This window comes from Rhinoderma darwinii, chromosome 11, assembly GCF_050947455.1.
Source record: "Rhinoderma darwinii isolate aRhiDar2 chromosome 11, aRhiDar2.hap1, whole genome shotgun sequence".
In the NCBI taxonomy this organism is placed as follows: Eukaryota; Metazoa; Chordata; class Amphibia; order Anura; family Rhinodermatidae; genus Rhinoderma; species Rhinoderma darwinii.
In genome coordinates, this window is record NC_134697.1 from 80,222,546 (window position 1) to 80,239,933 (window position 17,388).

At 44.0% G+C, this 17,388-nt stretch overlaps 1 protein-coding gene across 2 annotated transcripts in view; it reads right to left on the reverse strand.

Moving 5' to 3' along the window:
• ZCCHC24 (zinc finger CCHC-type containing 24) overlaps window positions 1-17,068 on the reverse strand; it is a 145,585-nt gene extending 128,517 nt beyond the window's left edge. For both annotated transcript variants that reach the window (XR_012851172.1, XM_075842833.1), the window contains exon 1: window positions 16,677-17,068. Coding sequence is in view for 1 of the 2 variants with exons in the window: in XM_075842833.1 (XP_075698948.1) it covers window positions 16,677-16,916 (240 nt within the window). In the remaining variant the exon portion in view is untranslated. The remainder of the gene's footprint in view (window positions 1-16,676) is intronic.
• Window positions 17,069-17,388: the final 320 nt, after the last annotated feature.

Consider the following 17,388-nt stretch of genomic DNA (forward strand, 5'->3'; position numbering starts at 1 on the left):
GATGATAACATTTTGATATTCATGTGGCATGACTGTGGGGTATGTAGACCCACTGGGCTGCTCCACCATAGCGGAGTAATAGCTGGACAAATGGAAAGTCAATGACAGACACTAGGTCGAGAGTACCTGGGTAGCCGGCTTGTGCCGGACTATCTGAAGTAGGCTTGTGCCGGATTACTGGACTTCAACAGAGAAGTCGTCTTGGATACTGGACACAGATAGTGAAGTCGTCTTGGACGCTTGACTAGGCACGGACACAGATACTGGATACAGCTAGGGAGCCTTCGCCCTTCGCAGGACACTGGGAAGACAACATTGCTCAGGCACTGGGAAAAGTGGTAGGATTCCATTTAAGGGCCAGTGTGCTCAGGGATAGGTTGGGGATAATTTTACTGGTGGGTGTGCTGGCCCTTTAAGACATGGCACAAGCGCGAGTGCGCTACCTATGGGACAGCCGGAGAGAGAAAGCAGAGCACAGTGTGCCGGCGTCCCTAGCAAGGGAGACACCAGCGAATAGACACAGTCCTGCAGTTACGGGCGAATGTAAGACGGGGGTGCCAGAGGTTCAGCGGGCGTTACATCATCTATACCCACTCACCAAAGTAATATCTTTGATCCTTTTTTTTTAAAATGGAACCCTGTTTCCATTAACTATCATGGGGTTCAAATCAACTTTATCTGCCAAATGGGGAAATACCTCAAGCAATGGGTCTGATACACCATCTCGTGACTTGGGTATGTTCACACGATCAAGATAAATCTCTGGTTTAAAACACTACCTATCCCAGTCCTCTATAGAGAAATCAAAAGCTCTTCAGTAATGCATTACACTGCATACTTGGAATGGCAAGTATTTTCATGCATTAAATGGCCCAATAAAGCAAGATTTCTCAAAAACATATATTCCACACTGGGTACAGGAGGCGGCCCACTCTTACGTGCGGAGACCAGTGGATCTAATGCCCCGTATTCCCCAGTGCCCTTTACCACCTATTCTCTCCCAATGCTGTCCAGCAAATTTTTGATCTGTGTACTAAATAGATATAACTTAGCTTCACAAAACAGGACTCTGATCCCACCTCCGTGGCATCACAGCCTTTGTCTGGAAGACTTTCAGAGGAGCCTCATGGGGATTATTCATTTTACAGATTGGTTAGGAATCAGGTCATGGGACTATATGAAAAGGGATAATAACATTCCTGACATTAAATCTTTTTAATATCACATTATTTTCTGGATACCATCAAAATCTAGAATGGTTCTCTTGATACTATGACAAACTACGAGAATATTTGTTCTAATAACCCTTGCAGGTCATGTCCTATCTCTAAAATATACATACAGATGAGTCCTAAGATGTATGGTCTGAACTGTTAAACATTTTAAAAAAATGTAAGAGAAAAAAACAAGTAAGTATACGATTAACATATACCTTTTTTTTTACTGAATGACGGATGAATGCCTTTGACAGATGCCATGTGTCGCCCATAAACTAGATGTCGGCAACACTCTGGCCGGGGATTCTGCTTCAGCCCTTGACGTCACTGTTTATATATCGACAGTGACGTCAGGGGCTTCTCCAGGAGCGTTGGCAGTGCTACGGGGGGATTCCGCTCCTAGACAGGGCCTCCCTCTAGGAGCGGAATCCCCGGCAAGAGCGTCGGTAACACTCTGACCGGTGATTCCACTCCTGGAGGAGCCATGACAGCAGCGTCAGCAGCGGCGGCCGAGTCTGCCCCCGAAGGGTAGTGGGCCCTGACACTAGCCCGGGTTCGCCAGGTGTGGACGACAGCCCTGTGTAAAGTGTAGCAATCACAAAGATGATTTTTCCTAATAAAAGTATAAATAGCATATACACAAATAAACAGAGATAAATATATATCGCTAGATGTAACCATGGCAATCAGAATGGCGACCTCTGTTGATTACATTGCTGGCAATATTCAAATAACTGAAAAATGGCGCACAGTAGAAAAGGAGTTTTATATTATAATACAGTTCATGACTAAAGAGCTTTATTTCTAAGAGGTAGGGAATCCCTTATAAATATATGTAATGGATGATATATGGGTAGGGACACACGTAGCAGCTGTTAAACGACGCAGCCAATCACCGAGCCAACGTGGTTTTTGAAATGTTTAAAATGTCTGCATGGTTTCTTTTGCAGGCTAAGGCTTCGTTCACATCTGCGCCAGGGTCCCGTTCCAACGGAGCTATCAGGGGTTCAGTCATTTTGACGGAATCAATAGCATAGTAGATTACATTATTGATTCCGTCAAAACTACGGAACCCATGCACAACGGAGACAAACGGAAACCATTAGCACTGGATCCGTCACCATTGAAATCAATAGTGATGGAAACGGAAACCTTTGATTTCCGTTTGTGTCAGTCAGGGTCCCTTTCCGATGAAAAGCTCCGTCGGAACCGGACCCTGGCACAAATATGAACGAGGCCTAAACTGTTTTTGACCTGCAAAAATGTACGGACATTAACAATCATTTAAATATCACGCCAATTTGCAGTAAAACCCATGTGGGCTCAGTGTTTGACTGCATTGCGACCATGCCTGGACTGTTCATGGCCTACTAGGTGTGTCCTTTCCTTAAATCTGTGTTCCCTAACCAGTGGCTTAGGAGAGAAACAGGATTGTGCACTGTAGCTATCCAGCTGCTGGTATCTGCGGATGAACCAGGGACACCTTGGATGTCATAACATTACTGGATTGAATCACGGCACCAGCGTTAAAATCATATCACTGAGGGCTGACACCAGACAAGAACTATGTCATGGTCACTTGGCTATAGATTATATAACAGTCACTTAGCATTACAACCAGCACGGTTTGACTTTAGTCATACCTTCGATATATGGTTTTCCTTTCTTTTAGGCTATGTTCACACAGAGTATTTTGGGGGAGGAATATCTGCCTCAAAATTCCGTTTGGAACTTTGAGGCAGATATTCCTCTCCCTGCACGCCGATTTTCGCGGCGATTATCGCGCCGTTTTTCGCCCGCGGCCATTGAGCGCCGCGGGCATAAAACAGCGAGAAATACGCTTTCTCCTGCCTCCCATTGAAGTCAATGGGAGGTCAGAGGCGGAAGTGCCCGAAGATAGGGCATGTCGCTTCTTTTTCCCGCGAGGCAGTTTTACTGCTCGCGGGAAAAAGACGCCGACGCCTCCCTTTGAAATCAATGGGAGGCGTTCTCGGGCCGTTTTTGCCGAGTTTTGCGACGCGGTTTCCGCGTCAAAAAACTCGGCAAAATACCCCGTGTGAACATAGCCTAAAAGAGTTATCTCACCGAAAAAACAACCTTTGCTTCTCTACCCCCTGGAAATCTGCAGTTATCGCCGGGTGTAGCTGTGTCTGACTATACATCCAAATGGAAAGACCCCCTTTATCCCTTAGTGGGGGGCATGGAATCATGCTGCCACCCTATTATTTAAAGGTTTAGTATGGTCCGTCTCCCCCCCCGTTGGTCTCACCTTTCTAGATTTTTTTTCCCCGGCTGTGCTACGAAACATTTTCTTTCAGACGAGAGCTGCTGTCCTTGTGTTCGGATTGACTGGCTCCGGATCGGCGGGAACAGGGAGATCGGATTTAAACTGATTATTATAATTATTACTATTTTATGGTTATTTTTCTTTGTCAATTTGTAACCCATGATAAATACAGCGGCCTTATTTATCCAAACTCTGGTCTTGCATTTTTTTTTTTCAATATAGGTTTTTATTATGGTTGTGGTTGGCAGCTACGATCCCATGAATGGATGATCATGTAATGTGTGGGTGTGCCTAGACCACCAGAGCGGGAGCCACTCTTAGGGTATGTTCACACGGCTTATTTACGGACGTAATTCGGGCGTTTTATGCCTCGATTTATGTCCGAAAATGCGCCTCGATAGCGTTGGCAAACATCTGCCCATTGAAAGCAATGGGCTGACGTTTGTCTGTTCACACGAGGCGTATATTTACGCGTCGCTGTCAAAAGATGGCGCGTAAATAGATGCCCGCGCCAAAGAAGTGTCATGTCACTTCTTCAGACGTAAATGGAGCCGTTTTCCATGGACTCCATGGAAAACCAGCTCCAGTTACGTCCTTAATGGACGCGGCGTTCAAGCACCTGCACATGCCGTTGCGGCTGAAATGACGGGGCTGTTTTCTCCTGGAAACAGCCCCGTAATTTCGGCCGTTACGGACGCTGCCGTGTGAACATACCCTTAGAGTGGCTTTTTGTTCTGGCTCACAGGGGAGGGTCCTGAGCTGGAGACCCCTTTATGACATCCATAGGTGCTAGTAAGGCATATAGTCAGGGATTGTCGTAGTGAGACAACCCCTTTAATATGCAGCTCAACATCGCCTGTCAATATTTGAATGTGGCTCTCAACTTAAAAAAGTTTGGAAACATCTGGTAATTTGTTTGGTTTTGGGTATCAAAGTTCGAGGGGGGACATTAGCTTAGGTTTTATCTGTGGGGTACTGTTGCCATACACCCTGTTATATGTGGTTTTATAAAAAATTAAATAACTGGATGTTCAGGGTTCAGAATCCTTTCCGTGGATTCTGTAGAACCCGCTTCCATCAGTCTTATTGAATTTTCAGTTTGCATTGAGTGACATCTGTAACAGGAGGTGAAAAACACTGCTCTAGATCTATATACAACTTTAGAAAAAAATGGCCTGATACCGATAAACATTGGAAGTGAGGTCACCATATACTGTCACGGCACTTCAGCAATTCATAAAATAACTATAATCCTAAAGGATTAACAGAACTGGCTAGAGGCTCAATTTTGTACATGACAAGATGAAAAATATAGATGACTAATGGAATACACTGCTTTTAGAAACTTGGAACATAATAATTATTTTTTAAAAAGGTCTTGCATGTATATTAAATGATACAGTATTTGTAAAGGGTTTGCCTGACACAGGTTCTGTGTCGACGCCCGGGGTTAATCAGCCTTCATCAGCTCTAAGGTCTGCTAGAGTGACGCGATCGGTTACCACTCAGGCTTGCAGGCTCAGGAGAGGGAGAACCTATCACAGCCTGGCCTGACGGTTCTAGCTCCCGCCCTTGGTCTATTTATACCCTCACTTGCAGCATGTTCTTTGCCTGTGATTCACTTGTTTTCCTGGCTCTGCTATTCCTCTGTTTGACTGCTGTAACTTTTTGACCCTGGCTTGCCGGACTATTCTCCTGCTCTGTTTTGCTACTACGTACTCTCCTGGTTTGATTTAGTTCGTTCACCACTGCCTGTTGCTCACGGTTTTCCGTGCGCAACTGCCCTTACTCCCCTTGCTTCTGTGTGCCCTTGTCTTGTGTTGTCTGTCTTTGCACTTACTGAGTGTAGGGACCGTCGCCCAGTTGTACGCCGTCATTTAGGACGGGCCGTGCAAGTAGGCAGGGACTGAGTTGCGGGTAGATTAGGGCACACCTGTCGTCTCTCCACCCCGTACCATTACAGTATTACAAGAAGTCGCAGCACTCTAAAGAATTGTAAAGAATTGAGAATGGACACTTCCACTCCTTGGGACTGAAACGTTGGTGATTTTAAGTTTGTCCATTCTTTACAAATTTTTTGAGTGCTTTGACTTCTTGTACTACTGGTTACCTACACTAGCCTGTCATTGAAGTCCTGATCAGCGACCTCCCAGAAATATTCTTTATGCCTCGTGCTGCTTTTCTCCAAACATATTATAATTATATATAATTAGTTGCATTACCATAGTATAACAAAAAATAAAATAAGATTACGTTTTGCAGTGCAGTGAGTGGAATTGTTTTCCATGTGCATAGGGTGAAATCTGTGGCAAAATCTGCATGCAACTCGTGCACATTTGCCTATAGATTTATGGCGAAATCCAAAGCGGAAAATGTTTGCAGCGTGTAGAATTATAGCCATCTTTCCCAAGATCCAAAGGAGGGTCTATTGTCATTCACACTAGCATAATATGGCCGCAAATCCCAGCCCAACCGCTGGTTTAATGGCCCAAACTAACAGCATCAAAGATCCCTATGATGAGGTTTGGGTCATTAGATACGTGGTCCAAACAGAATATGTGGCCGTAATACAGGTGCAAAAATGTGCCTGTATTACGCTGGTCTGAAAATGTGTCGAGTGGCATATCCCAATAATTATCCTCTAGGTGTGAGTTAAATGGATTTTCAAATGGTTAAATCAGAGCCGACCATGAACATGCAGACACTTCTCCAATTAAATCAATTGACGCTAAAAAATATTTTTATATCCCTTGATGACAACTGAGAGATGACTGCACTTTTGTCGCTTTGTCCGTTCGATCCTAATGATGTGACCCTTAAGAATGTATGATCCACATATCATAAGCCCCCTATCAAAATATCCATTTAAAAGGGACCCACTCACAACATTCCAAGAAAGGGATGCCCTGTTAAGCCATGTGGCATGTAAAGACCCTTTTATTTTTGGAGATGTCCTTGATTATCCCATAACTGTAAAACCATCTGAAGTATGATAGCAGAGTAGTTGTTGGAAATCCGAACTCTCGGCAGCCCTGGCAGTTGCAGCTAGATATATTAATATACAGCAATATCCTATATATATATATATATATATATATATATATCACATCACGTTTTTCATTGTCTTCCATGTTGTTGTTTTTTTTTGCAATAGTTTGAAGTTGCATGTAGGTCAATGGGATTTCAACACTTAACGCTAGCTGGAGATTTAGGCCTCATTCACACGACCGTAGCCATGTGCACGGCCGTGATGTTCGGGTCGGCCAGCCACGGAGTAACAGCCGCGAGCCGCCCGCAAATCGCTAGCCGTGCACATGGCCGCGGCCATTATTTTCTATGAGCCTGGACCACAGAACACGGCCGTAATAAGACTTGCCCGTTCTTTTTGCGGTCTGGGCTCCTGGGCCATGCACAGACCGTGAAAACCACGGTCATGTGCATGGCCCATTAGGAATGAATGGGGCCGCAATTCTCCCGTGGATTTTCAAGGGAATTTCGGCCGCAAAAGCACGTTCGTGTGCATGGGGCCTTACTGTTAGTGTTTGAAGATTTATTTCCTATGTCTCCAGGTGAAGCTACATATATTGTAGTTGAATTGAAAATGTGGAAGATTGTTGGATGTATTCGGCCTTATTCACACCACCGTACGGTAGAGTATTCCCGCGGGGATGCCGGGACACCTAGTGTCATCCAGAACTAAGATGCTAGGAGCCTGACTCCCTGATCTATGTTCGGCCCGGGAAATGCGGCCGACATGCGGTCCGTATATTACGGACCGAACACGGTCGTGTAAATAAGGCCTTAGGGTAAGATTGATTGGGCCCTTTTTAGATGATTCATAAATGGCAGAATATGAGAGGATATGGAAAGAATATATTCATTGGCCTGGAATGCATGGTTATATGTAACCGCATTGTCACCCCAAGAATTGGACAACTGGCTTTGAAGAGGTGGCAAGAAAAAAAATAAATGATTATTTCCTACCCTTACCTACGATCATTGCTGGTAGAATAAGAACTGTTATTTTTTTTTTTTTTAAATTGACAACAAAAGTTACTTTTCAAAGGCCTGTTTTTCACTCTAAGGCTGGGTTCACACGAGCACATTAACGTCCGTAATGGACGGACGTATTTCGGCCGGAAGTCCCGGACCGAACTCAGTGCGGGGAGCCGGGCTCCTAGCATCATAGTTATGTACGATGCTAGGAGTCCCTGCCTCTCTGCAGGACAACTGTCCTGTACTGTAAACATGTTTTCAGTACGGGGCAGTAGTTCCACGGAGAGGCAGGGACTCCTAGCATCGTACATAACTATGATTCTAGGAGCCCGGCTCCCTGCGCTGAGTTCGGTCCGGGACTTCCGGCCGAAATACGTCCGTCCATTACGGACGTAACATGGTCGTGTGAACCCAGCCTCAGTAAGTGTTGTCTGACCAAGAACCCACTAGGAATTCCGCCCGAAAAACCGCACTAAATTATGGTGCCGTTTTTCGGATGGAATCTTCGTTGCGGAAAGCAGGGTTAGAAAAAAAAACAAAACAAAAAGAAAACGTATAGTTATTCTTGGCCGTTGTCATGGCGACTCATGTGTCTGTTCCGAGTGTGACATCACCTCATGTAACCGCTGCAGCCTGTGATTGGATGCAGTAGTCACATCAGATGAAACATAATCCCAGGGGGCCCGACTGAACTCAGAACAGTGCAACGCGTTGCTAGGAGAATGGCCAGTGAAGGTAGAAGCTCTTTTTGTTAATTTGAAATCAAATAAAGTTTTTTTTTGTTTTTTTTTCATAGATATTTTTCGGCAGAATCGCAGCATTTCTGCCACGAAAGTCGCAAAACGTGGCTATTTGTTGCAGGTTTTACATTTCCACTGAATTCAATGAGGAAAGCCTGCAACTGAAGAGCACCGAATACGCAACACAAATGGACAATCTGCACGGCAGGTCAATTTACAAACGTTTTCGCTGCAGATTTTTTCTGTAGCGTGTGCATGAGATTTCTATAAATCTCATCCACTTTGCTGCTACTGTAAATGCTGCAGAATTTCCGCACAGAATTCCGTTGCGTTTCCGCTACATGGGAACCCGGCCGCCTTATTCGGTCTTTGGCCTTGTAAACACCGTGCAGATGTGATGCAGATTTTGCATGCATTTTTTAAGACAAAACCAGAATTGTTTCCAGGAGAGGAGACACTTTAAGGCTCTCCTTATATATTTCTTGTTTAGGTTCCATTCCTGGTTTTGGCTTAAAGAATTCACTATATGGACAAAAATGTTGGGACACACCTATTAACCAGTTGAGGACCGCCTACTGTCTATATACGGCGCGGGTTTAGGTTTGCTGCCTAAATAGCTGAATGTCGGGTGACTGCCGGGGACCCTGGACAGAAGCGGTTTCACCACTTATGTTTTCTTTGTAGTCACGTACCTAGCGCTCAATGGCTGGTCACATGTTTGCCAGGATGCCAGTAATAGGAGGCGGTGCATCCAGTTATTAGTGTAAAAGTATAATGTAAAAAAAATTTAATTAAAAAAAATAAAGTCCCCAAAGGTCTGCTCTAACCTTTAAGGAACAGGATATAACAATAAAAAAAAGTTTAAAAAAAACCAGAAATAAAGTCAATGAAAATTAAACGAAATCTCCCCGCAAAAAAAGATCCAACTGCCAATCATTGTCATAACGTTAGCCCTGACCCAATTACCCTAAAATAGACATGTAATATATCAAGTTTATGGTAGACAATGGCGATCACAAATAAAAAGTATATTTTAGGGTAGCACTATATTATTACCAGAAAAAAAATAATCTAAAAAGTAAAAAACTAATTTTATTAAAAAATATTTCAAACTACAGGCCTTAAAATCCATCCAGCCACAGCCTGCAGAGGTCACATGGGATGAAACATCATTCCAGTAGGCCGGGCTGCAGGACATCAGAGGAACGCGTCGTGATGACTACGGGTAAGTATAAGCTTTTTTTTTTTAACCTGCTATTTTCCGCAGCGGACATTCCGCCAGAAAAACTGCACCACAATTTGGTGCGGTTTTTCAGCCGAAATTCTTTGCGGAGTCCAGGGCGGATACGCTGCGTACTTATACACAGCAGGTCTGCCCTGTGTGAACATACCCTTAGAGTGGCGAATCCTATAGTTGGCATCATACAATGCTTCATTTCGGTTGCTGTAGGGGAAATAAGTGGTCAGACACTGGTGATCACTGGTCGCCTGAGGTTAGAGAAGCCGGACACGAGATGATAAGCTAATCATCGAGCCAGCTTCTAACTAAAAAAGGGGTGGCTTGGAAACATTTTTCTCATTGAGTTAGTAAAGCCTTATCTCTTTCAAACAATTGCTGTCAGATCGGAATGGGATTTTTGTTCAGAATGTACATACTGTACAAACGCTTCATTTTATTTAAAAAATATAATAAAATTAGGATGGAATTAAAATCTCCCAAAAGGATACCAAAACTATCATGGAAAATAAATCAGTAATCCAGTAACATGCTGAAATAAGTTTACATAGCTGGAATGTGAGTAATGAAGGCTACACTGTATTACACAAACACTCCCCATCCAAAGCCTAGAGTATTTTTAAAGCTTGCAACGCAATCGGTTATTAATCCGTTTCTATTTTTGCCTATACTAGGTCACCTCTTAATTTAACACAGTCGGCTGGGCGTCTGTCATTGTCCAAACCCCATACACAGCGAGAAGGCCTGAGAACTCAGTGATGGATGAATTTACACAGATAAAAATATTCCCAAAATGTTAGCGGCCGTTGTCTCATACCAATAGTATTTCAATATTGAGAGGGGTCTCGTGAACATTGCCTTATTACAGTACCATACAACCTCCGTAATTAAGCGTCTATAAGGCCCTACTGTACTTTCGTATGACACATACATACAGGATTTCATAGAAAAAAATCATGGCATGCACCATTGGAGGATAAATGGTGGCATTCTCTCCTAGAAACATTGGTTGTAGAGGAAAATATCCTGGACATATGGCAGCCGACGTAGCACTATACGGCAAAAGACAAAGTCGATTCAACAGTAGTATGGAGTCACAGGGACTCGGTGTGCTGTTGTACAGCCCCCTAAACATGGCTCTGCCATTAAGCCAAATGGTTGAAGGACGGACATGGAATCAGGAATATGAATTGTTGAAAACTCTCAGGCCCCATGCACACGATCGGGCCCGTAATCAGAGTCCGTAATTACGGGCATGGCCGGCGACAGCCACCCGCATTTGCGGTCCGCGCTCCCATATAAAGTATGGGAGTACGGTCCGTAAAAAGCAAAAAACAAAAAAAGGACATGTCCTACCTTTTGCGGAGCCTTCATACGGCACGGACACCTTCCCGTAAGTATGCTCCATACACTCCAGGAGCCAATGTGACTTCTTTAGTGGCTGGCAACAAGAACTTTCACAGTCATAAATAGAAATTAGTCCAAAAAGTTAGGCACCAGCGATACATTTCTAAGCACTTTGCTTCTAGGCATCTGACAGCAACCTTTCCACTAAGCATGTAGATCCACCATCACCAGTGTATGGTGTATTTGGGTCGTGTTGAGCAAACTGCGAACTCCTAACCGATTGCTTTTATTAATTTCACCAAGGACGGGGCCAAATTCGGAAGAGATTCTGATCTTTCCTACTGCTAGAAGCTCTCAGTTTCAGAAAGCTCTGACTTGCTTAGTAAAGGAGCAAACGTTTCGATACATTACAGAACCCCCTGGAGAAACGGTTCACAACGATCGTTTAACACAATGTACAAAACCAGAGGCTCATCTACCAACTAACTTCCTATGAAGAGAGTGGTCTCCGATTATACAGTCCCGTCCCCCCCATTTGCCCCCGGGAGCCAGAAAATGCACGAACGTCAACAAGCCCTCTGATAACCAAACAGAATTACGTTAATCCTTATCATCTGAACCATCCCGTATTACGGATTACTGTGATAATCTAGTCGTACTCTCTAATTTAATAAAATACAAGGAGTCATCAAGAACTATTTACACAATCAACAATCCTTTACACATCCAAATACCTTCATAGACCAGATGAACTCTTAGGGCTCATTCACACGAGCGTGAATCTCGTCCGTGTTTTACGCATCAACTACACTGAAAAAAAAAGTGCTAGCAAGTGCGTGAAAAACACATGCCATACGCAAAGCACACGGGTGGAAAAAGCACACGCTTTTTTTTTACGCACGTAAATCTTTCACGCTCATGTGAATGTAGCCTTATCCTGTTATCGTATTCAGTTCACATTGGAAAAACACTTCTAGATGTTAAAGGGTAACTAAACATTCGACAAACTGCTGACATGTCATAGTGACATGTCAGGAGTTTGGATTGGTGGTGGTCCGAGAACTGAGACCCCCACCAAATCGGTCGAACGAAGCGATCGTGTGAGCGCTCAATCACTTTGTTTCTGTTTGGCCTTTTCCTGAAATCAATGTATCATAGTACGAGCTCAATAGAAAGTCTATGAGCCCGTACACCAGTACATCGGCTTTCCGGAGGAAGCCGAACAGAAATGAAGCGGCTGAGCGCTCACACGAGTGCTCGGACCCCCACCAATCCAAACTTCTGACATGTCAGAAATTTATCAAACGTTTATTTACCCTTTAAGGTATGTTCACACGCTGTGTTTTCAGGCGTATTTCGGGATGTAAACGCCTCCAAATACGCCTCAAACAATAGCTGAACGCCTACAAACATTTGCCTATTTAATTCAATGGGAAAAACAGCGTTTCGTTCAGACGGGGCGTTTCTTTACTCTCCCGTTTTAAAAAAACACCCCTTAGAAAGAAGCATGTCACTTATTGAGCCGTTTTCGGAGCGGTTTTTCATTGCAGCAATAGAAAAACGGATCCAAAAACATCTGTAAAAAAACGCATTAAAAAACGCCTGATGCAACGGCTGAAAACCCGAGGCTGTTTTCCATTGAAAACCGCTCCATATTTTACATCCGTTTTTAGTTTAGCGTGTGAACATCGCCTGACACTTCATGAGTCCATTATCATTTACACAGCTTGACAAATACCTGCTAGCAAGAGTCAGCTGCGCAAGTCACCTCAACACCTCACGTATGGAAGGCGTTAAAGTGGGAGGAATGAGTTTTTCGTTCAGGCCACATTAAACCATGTACAAAAGTCCCCTAGCACAAAATGCCAACCATCCCCCCTCGGTATCGTTAGGGGCAGCTCCGCGCACTCCCCACCACACAGGAATACTGAATAGTTTAACTGTTAAGGGCCATTTGTATTCTGACAGCATCATGAGTCGTGTTAAAGAGGAGTTATCAATGCGTATGCCCTATTCACTGTTGTTTAGGTCGATTTTCATTAAATTCAGCTCCAAATGCAGTGGGTGCTGCCCGGCTATTGATTATAGACAAAGACCCCAAATTAACCCTGAATTTCTATTGGCTGGTTCATGTATAGCAACCATTATTTGTATGCGGACGACAGTATAAGCATCTATGTGCGGGTGCATGTAAGCTTCAGTATTAGGCCCCATTCACATCGCGTTTGTGCTATCCGCCGAGCGTATATGTTTTTAAACACTAAAAAAAAGTATTGAAACTTATAGCTCGGCGCGTACACAGACGGGTCAAACGTAGAGCAAAATAATATTCGTTTTGGTCTATGTTTGTCATGGTTTACATTGGGATACTGTTTTTCCAAAAGTACTGAAACGCGTAGTCTGCTACACCATTGTGCACTAAAAAAAAAAAAAGGTATACGCGACGTAACTTTTTTTAGCATTGATCTTAATGGACGACGTATGCAAACGTAATGCTGTACGTTTGTATCTATTTACATACAGTAAATCTATCCGTTTTTTTAATTTATTTTTTGTTTCTTTGTTCTGTTCTATCAGTGTTCACTTTAAAAAAAGTATGTGGTTTTTTTTTTAAAGGTAAAAAAAACGTATAGAAAACGTATAAGTATACGCTAAACGTACACGCTATAAAAAAAACAGACATGGTACACGATTGTACACGTTTTCAATTGTCCACATTTTCTTTAAAAAACTTATACGCTCGGCGGATAGCACAAGCGCGATGTGAATGGGGCCTCACACAGTGTTGTATTGGAAGTATAAAAGCAAAAACGACAATACCGGGCTGCATATAGGTTGGAGCAGATATGATTTCCAGGATGCAGAATTCAGCATTTTGCCGGGATTGTTTATGGTAGAATTAATAAATGCCATCGAATTAACGTACAAGAGGCTTTTATATTTATATTGATGCTCTTAGGCCAGGATCTCACACAGATTTGATGCACTTTTTGATTCTGTTTTTTTTTTTTAGCCAATGTCAATAGTAAATCTAAAAAGGGAGGAAAGGTATAAAGAAAAGACTGATGCATCTTCTTTCTTTTCTGTCCACTCCACAAAAAAACGTCATCAAAAGTGCGGATGTGATCCTGGCCTTAGGTTTCCAAACACTAGTTACAAACAAATCCAGTAAGTATCATCGTATGGACAGATATCGCATCAGCAGAAGGAAACGCTGGGAGCTGTAGTTTAAAAACATCTGGAGAGGCGAAGGTTAAAAAAAATGAAATGACAAACATGAATTGATATAATAAGTTAGTGAAATAGGCTTCATTTCTAATATACTAGATCAAAGGTCTCCTAACTATGGATAAACTACAACTCCCAGCATGTGCGGACAGCCTGCACTGGATAGTATTACTCGCGTGGTTCTTACTGCTCATGTGAAGGCCTGAAGCCTTAAACTGGATGAACATCCCATATACTATGTAAGGCGCCATGCACACGACCGTAAAAACGCCCGTAATTACTAGACTTCTATTGGCCACGGGTACCTTCCCGGGTTCGGACTTGATTGTAACATTTCCAACCCACCTATTTTTACGGGTCCATAAATACATGTGACAAAGGACCCGTATTTACGGGAGGGATAAAATCCGGTTGTGTGCATGGGTTTCTCAGGGGTACAGTGTTTGGGTTTTTTACCTTACTGATAAAATACGGAACTAATATTGTAATAATATAAAAGCCTCTATATACGATTCAAATAAAAATAACTTTATTGTGTAGCCATATGTGACAATCCCGAAGATCCTATTTGGTAAATCTATCTTAGGGTATGTGCACACACACTAATTACGTCCGTAATTGACGGACGTATTTCGGCCGCAAGTACCGGACCGAACACAGTGCAGGGAGCCGGGCTCCTAGCATCATAGTTATGTACGATGCTAGGAGTCCCTGCCTCTCTGATTACAGTACGGGACAGTTGTTTACAGTACAGTACATGATTACAGTACGGGACAGTTGTCCTGCAGTGAGGCAGGGACTCCTAGCATCGTACATAAGTATGATGCTAGGAGCCCGGCTCCCTGCACTGTGTTCGGTCCGGTACTTGCGGCCGAAATACGTCCGTCAATTACGGATGTAATTAGTGTGTGTGCACATACCCTTATCCTGTAACCATAATTGATAGATTTCTCAGCAGATGAGAACTGTCTGCCCCGAGAGGTACAGCTGCGGCTTGGAAGATTTCTCGGGCCAGTTCAGACAGAGTTTTTTGACACTTTTTTTATGCGGAAATCGCGTCATAAAACGTGCCAAAAATGCCTCCCATTTATTTCAATGGGAGGCGGAGGCGTTTTTTTTCCGCGAGCGGAAAAACCATCTCGCGGTAAAAAGAAGCGACATGCCCTATCATGAGGCGTTTTCTGCCTCAAAAACCCCATTGAAAATCAATGGGAGACGGAAATAAATGCGTTTTTTTGCCGTGATTTTTCGCTTACTCCTTTCTGTTGAAGAGATAGCTAAAAAAAAAAAGGCTGAAAAAAAAAAAAAAACGCGCCAAAACAACGCGTCACAAATCGCGGCAAAAAAACGCGTGTGGTGCAAAACCACTTAAATAAACCGGAGCTGATGTTTCCAGGCAGAGTTTTTGAACATACTTTTACTTGGATACAATTAATGGAATTTTTGGGGTCATTTTTTTGTTCCAGTGTCTGGATAGATATTAGTCTGGGATCACTCACAGGGGAATGTGTGACCATTTGTCTGCCGCAGCTGTCAGGGCAATGGTTTGTTGGAGGCTTTTGGCCCTCACTGGGTTAATGGCACGGTCAACAGTATTATCCTTACACTTCCCTGGACTCCAAGATCTAAAGCAAATAAAGGAATTTTCTGCACAGAGCAATGCCAGATGCCCTAAAATAAAACTTGCTAGGCGAGGCAGAAAATATAGATTTTTTCTTTTTAAATAGTTTGTGTATTAAAATAAAAAATTTTGACCAAAGGAACATGAAGACATTGCATTGGTGGCTGTGCCAGAATAGGTGACAGGAGTTTGGAAAGTGGATATTTAGTAGGCAGATCAGTGATTTATAGATTTTATAGCATTTCATCACAATCAAGTTCACAATAAGAAGTGTCTGTGTTTATGGGGTTAAAACTAACCAACAAAACTTGTGATGTAAGAAAATCAAAAGACAAAGAGTAGCAAATAATTAGAAATCAGGTCATGATGGATAAACATTGCTGAAAGACACGAAAACAGATCGGGTAGGTGACAGACCGAAGAAAGTGCAGGGACAGGCAGACAGAAAAGAGTGAAGGGACAGGCAGACCGAAGAGAGTGCAGGGACAGGCAGATCGAAGAGAGTGCAGGGACAGGCAGATCGAAGAGAGTGCAGGGACAGGCAGACCGAAGAGAGTGCAGGGACAGGCAGACCGAAGAGAGTGCAGCGACAGGCAGACCGAAGAGAGTGCAGCGACAGGTAGACCGAAGAGAGTGCAGCGACAGGCAGACCGAAGAGAGTGCAGCGACAGGCAGACCGAAGAGAGTGCAGCGACAGACAGAAGGGAGTGCAGCGACAGACAGAAGGGAGTGCAGCGACAGAGAGACAGAAGAGAGTGCAGCGACAGAGAGACAGAAGAGTGCAGCGACAGAGAGACAGAAGAGAGTGCAGCGACAGACAGAAGGGAGTGCAGCGACAGACAGAAGAGAGTGCAGCGACAGAGAGACAGAAGAGAGTGCAGCGACAGAGAGACAGAAGAGAGTGCAGCGACAGAGAGACAGAAGAGAGTGCAGCGACAGAGAGACAGAAGAGAGTGCAGCGACAGACAGAAGGGAGAGGGGGTTTGGGAAGTGAGGGACACACCTCAGTCCTTTGGAGCTGCAGGAAGCTGTTGAGATAGCTGGAGTGGATGGAGGAGTTCAGCTCTGAGGGGCTCTTGGAGTAGCTGTTGAGGTCATGATGGGAGGCAGAACTGGACTCTGGTCTGAAGGCATCAAAGGCACTTGGTTGGTGCGTGTCTTGCAGGGATAAGTAGACCCAATTGAGGAGCTGGGCAGGCTGGTATACTGAAGTAGTTGTGTCTATAGCGGACAACAGGCTCATCTTGCCCCTCAGTTACAAGAGAGATGCCCCGCAGCCTCCGGCCCCCTCCTGCTAAGCACAGAGCTGCTCTTCCTCCTCTCCTTCCCTTCTTCCTGCCCCCCTATCTTTCCTTCCTATAGGGATTTGGCCGAGGGCTCAGTAAGGGCATCGCTGCAAACTTCTCTGCTAAACTTTTCCCTTATTCTCTGCAATCCGCTATGACTTGGCTGCCCCGCCCACACCCGACTCTGATTGGCCAGTGCGTGCAGCTCATCTGCATAGAGGAGGCCGCCTTTCCTCTGAGCTCACTCTTCTAGGACGCCTGTACTCCGCATCACCAGGACGGAGCTGCAGCCGTCCCTTGTTCTCTAAAAACAGACATCGGATTATCTAATGCAGTTTATATTAAAGGGGGTTTCCTGTTCTAAAATTGTTAATGATTTATGAAGGTCCCTTTTCTGGGACCTAAACATGTTTCTTATTTCAAACTTCT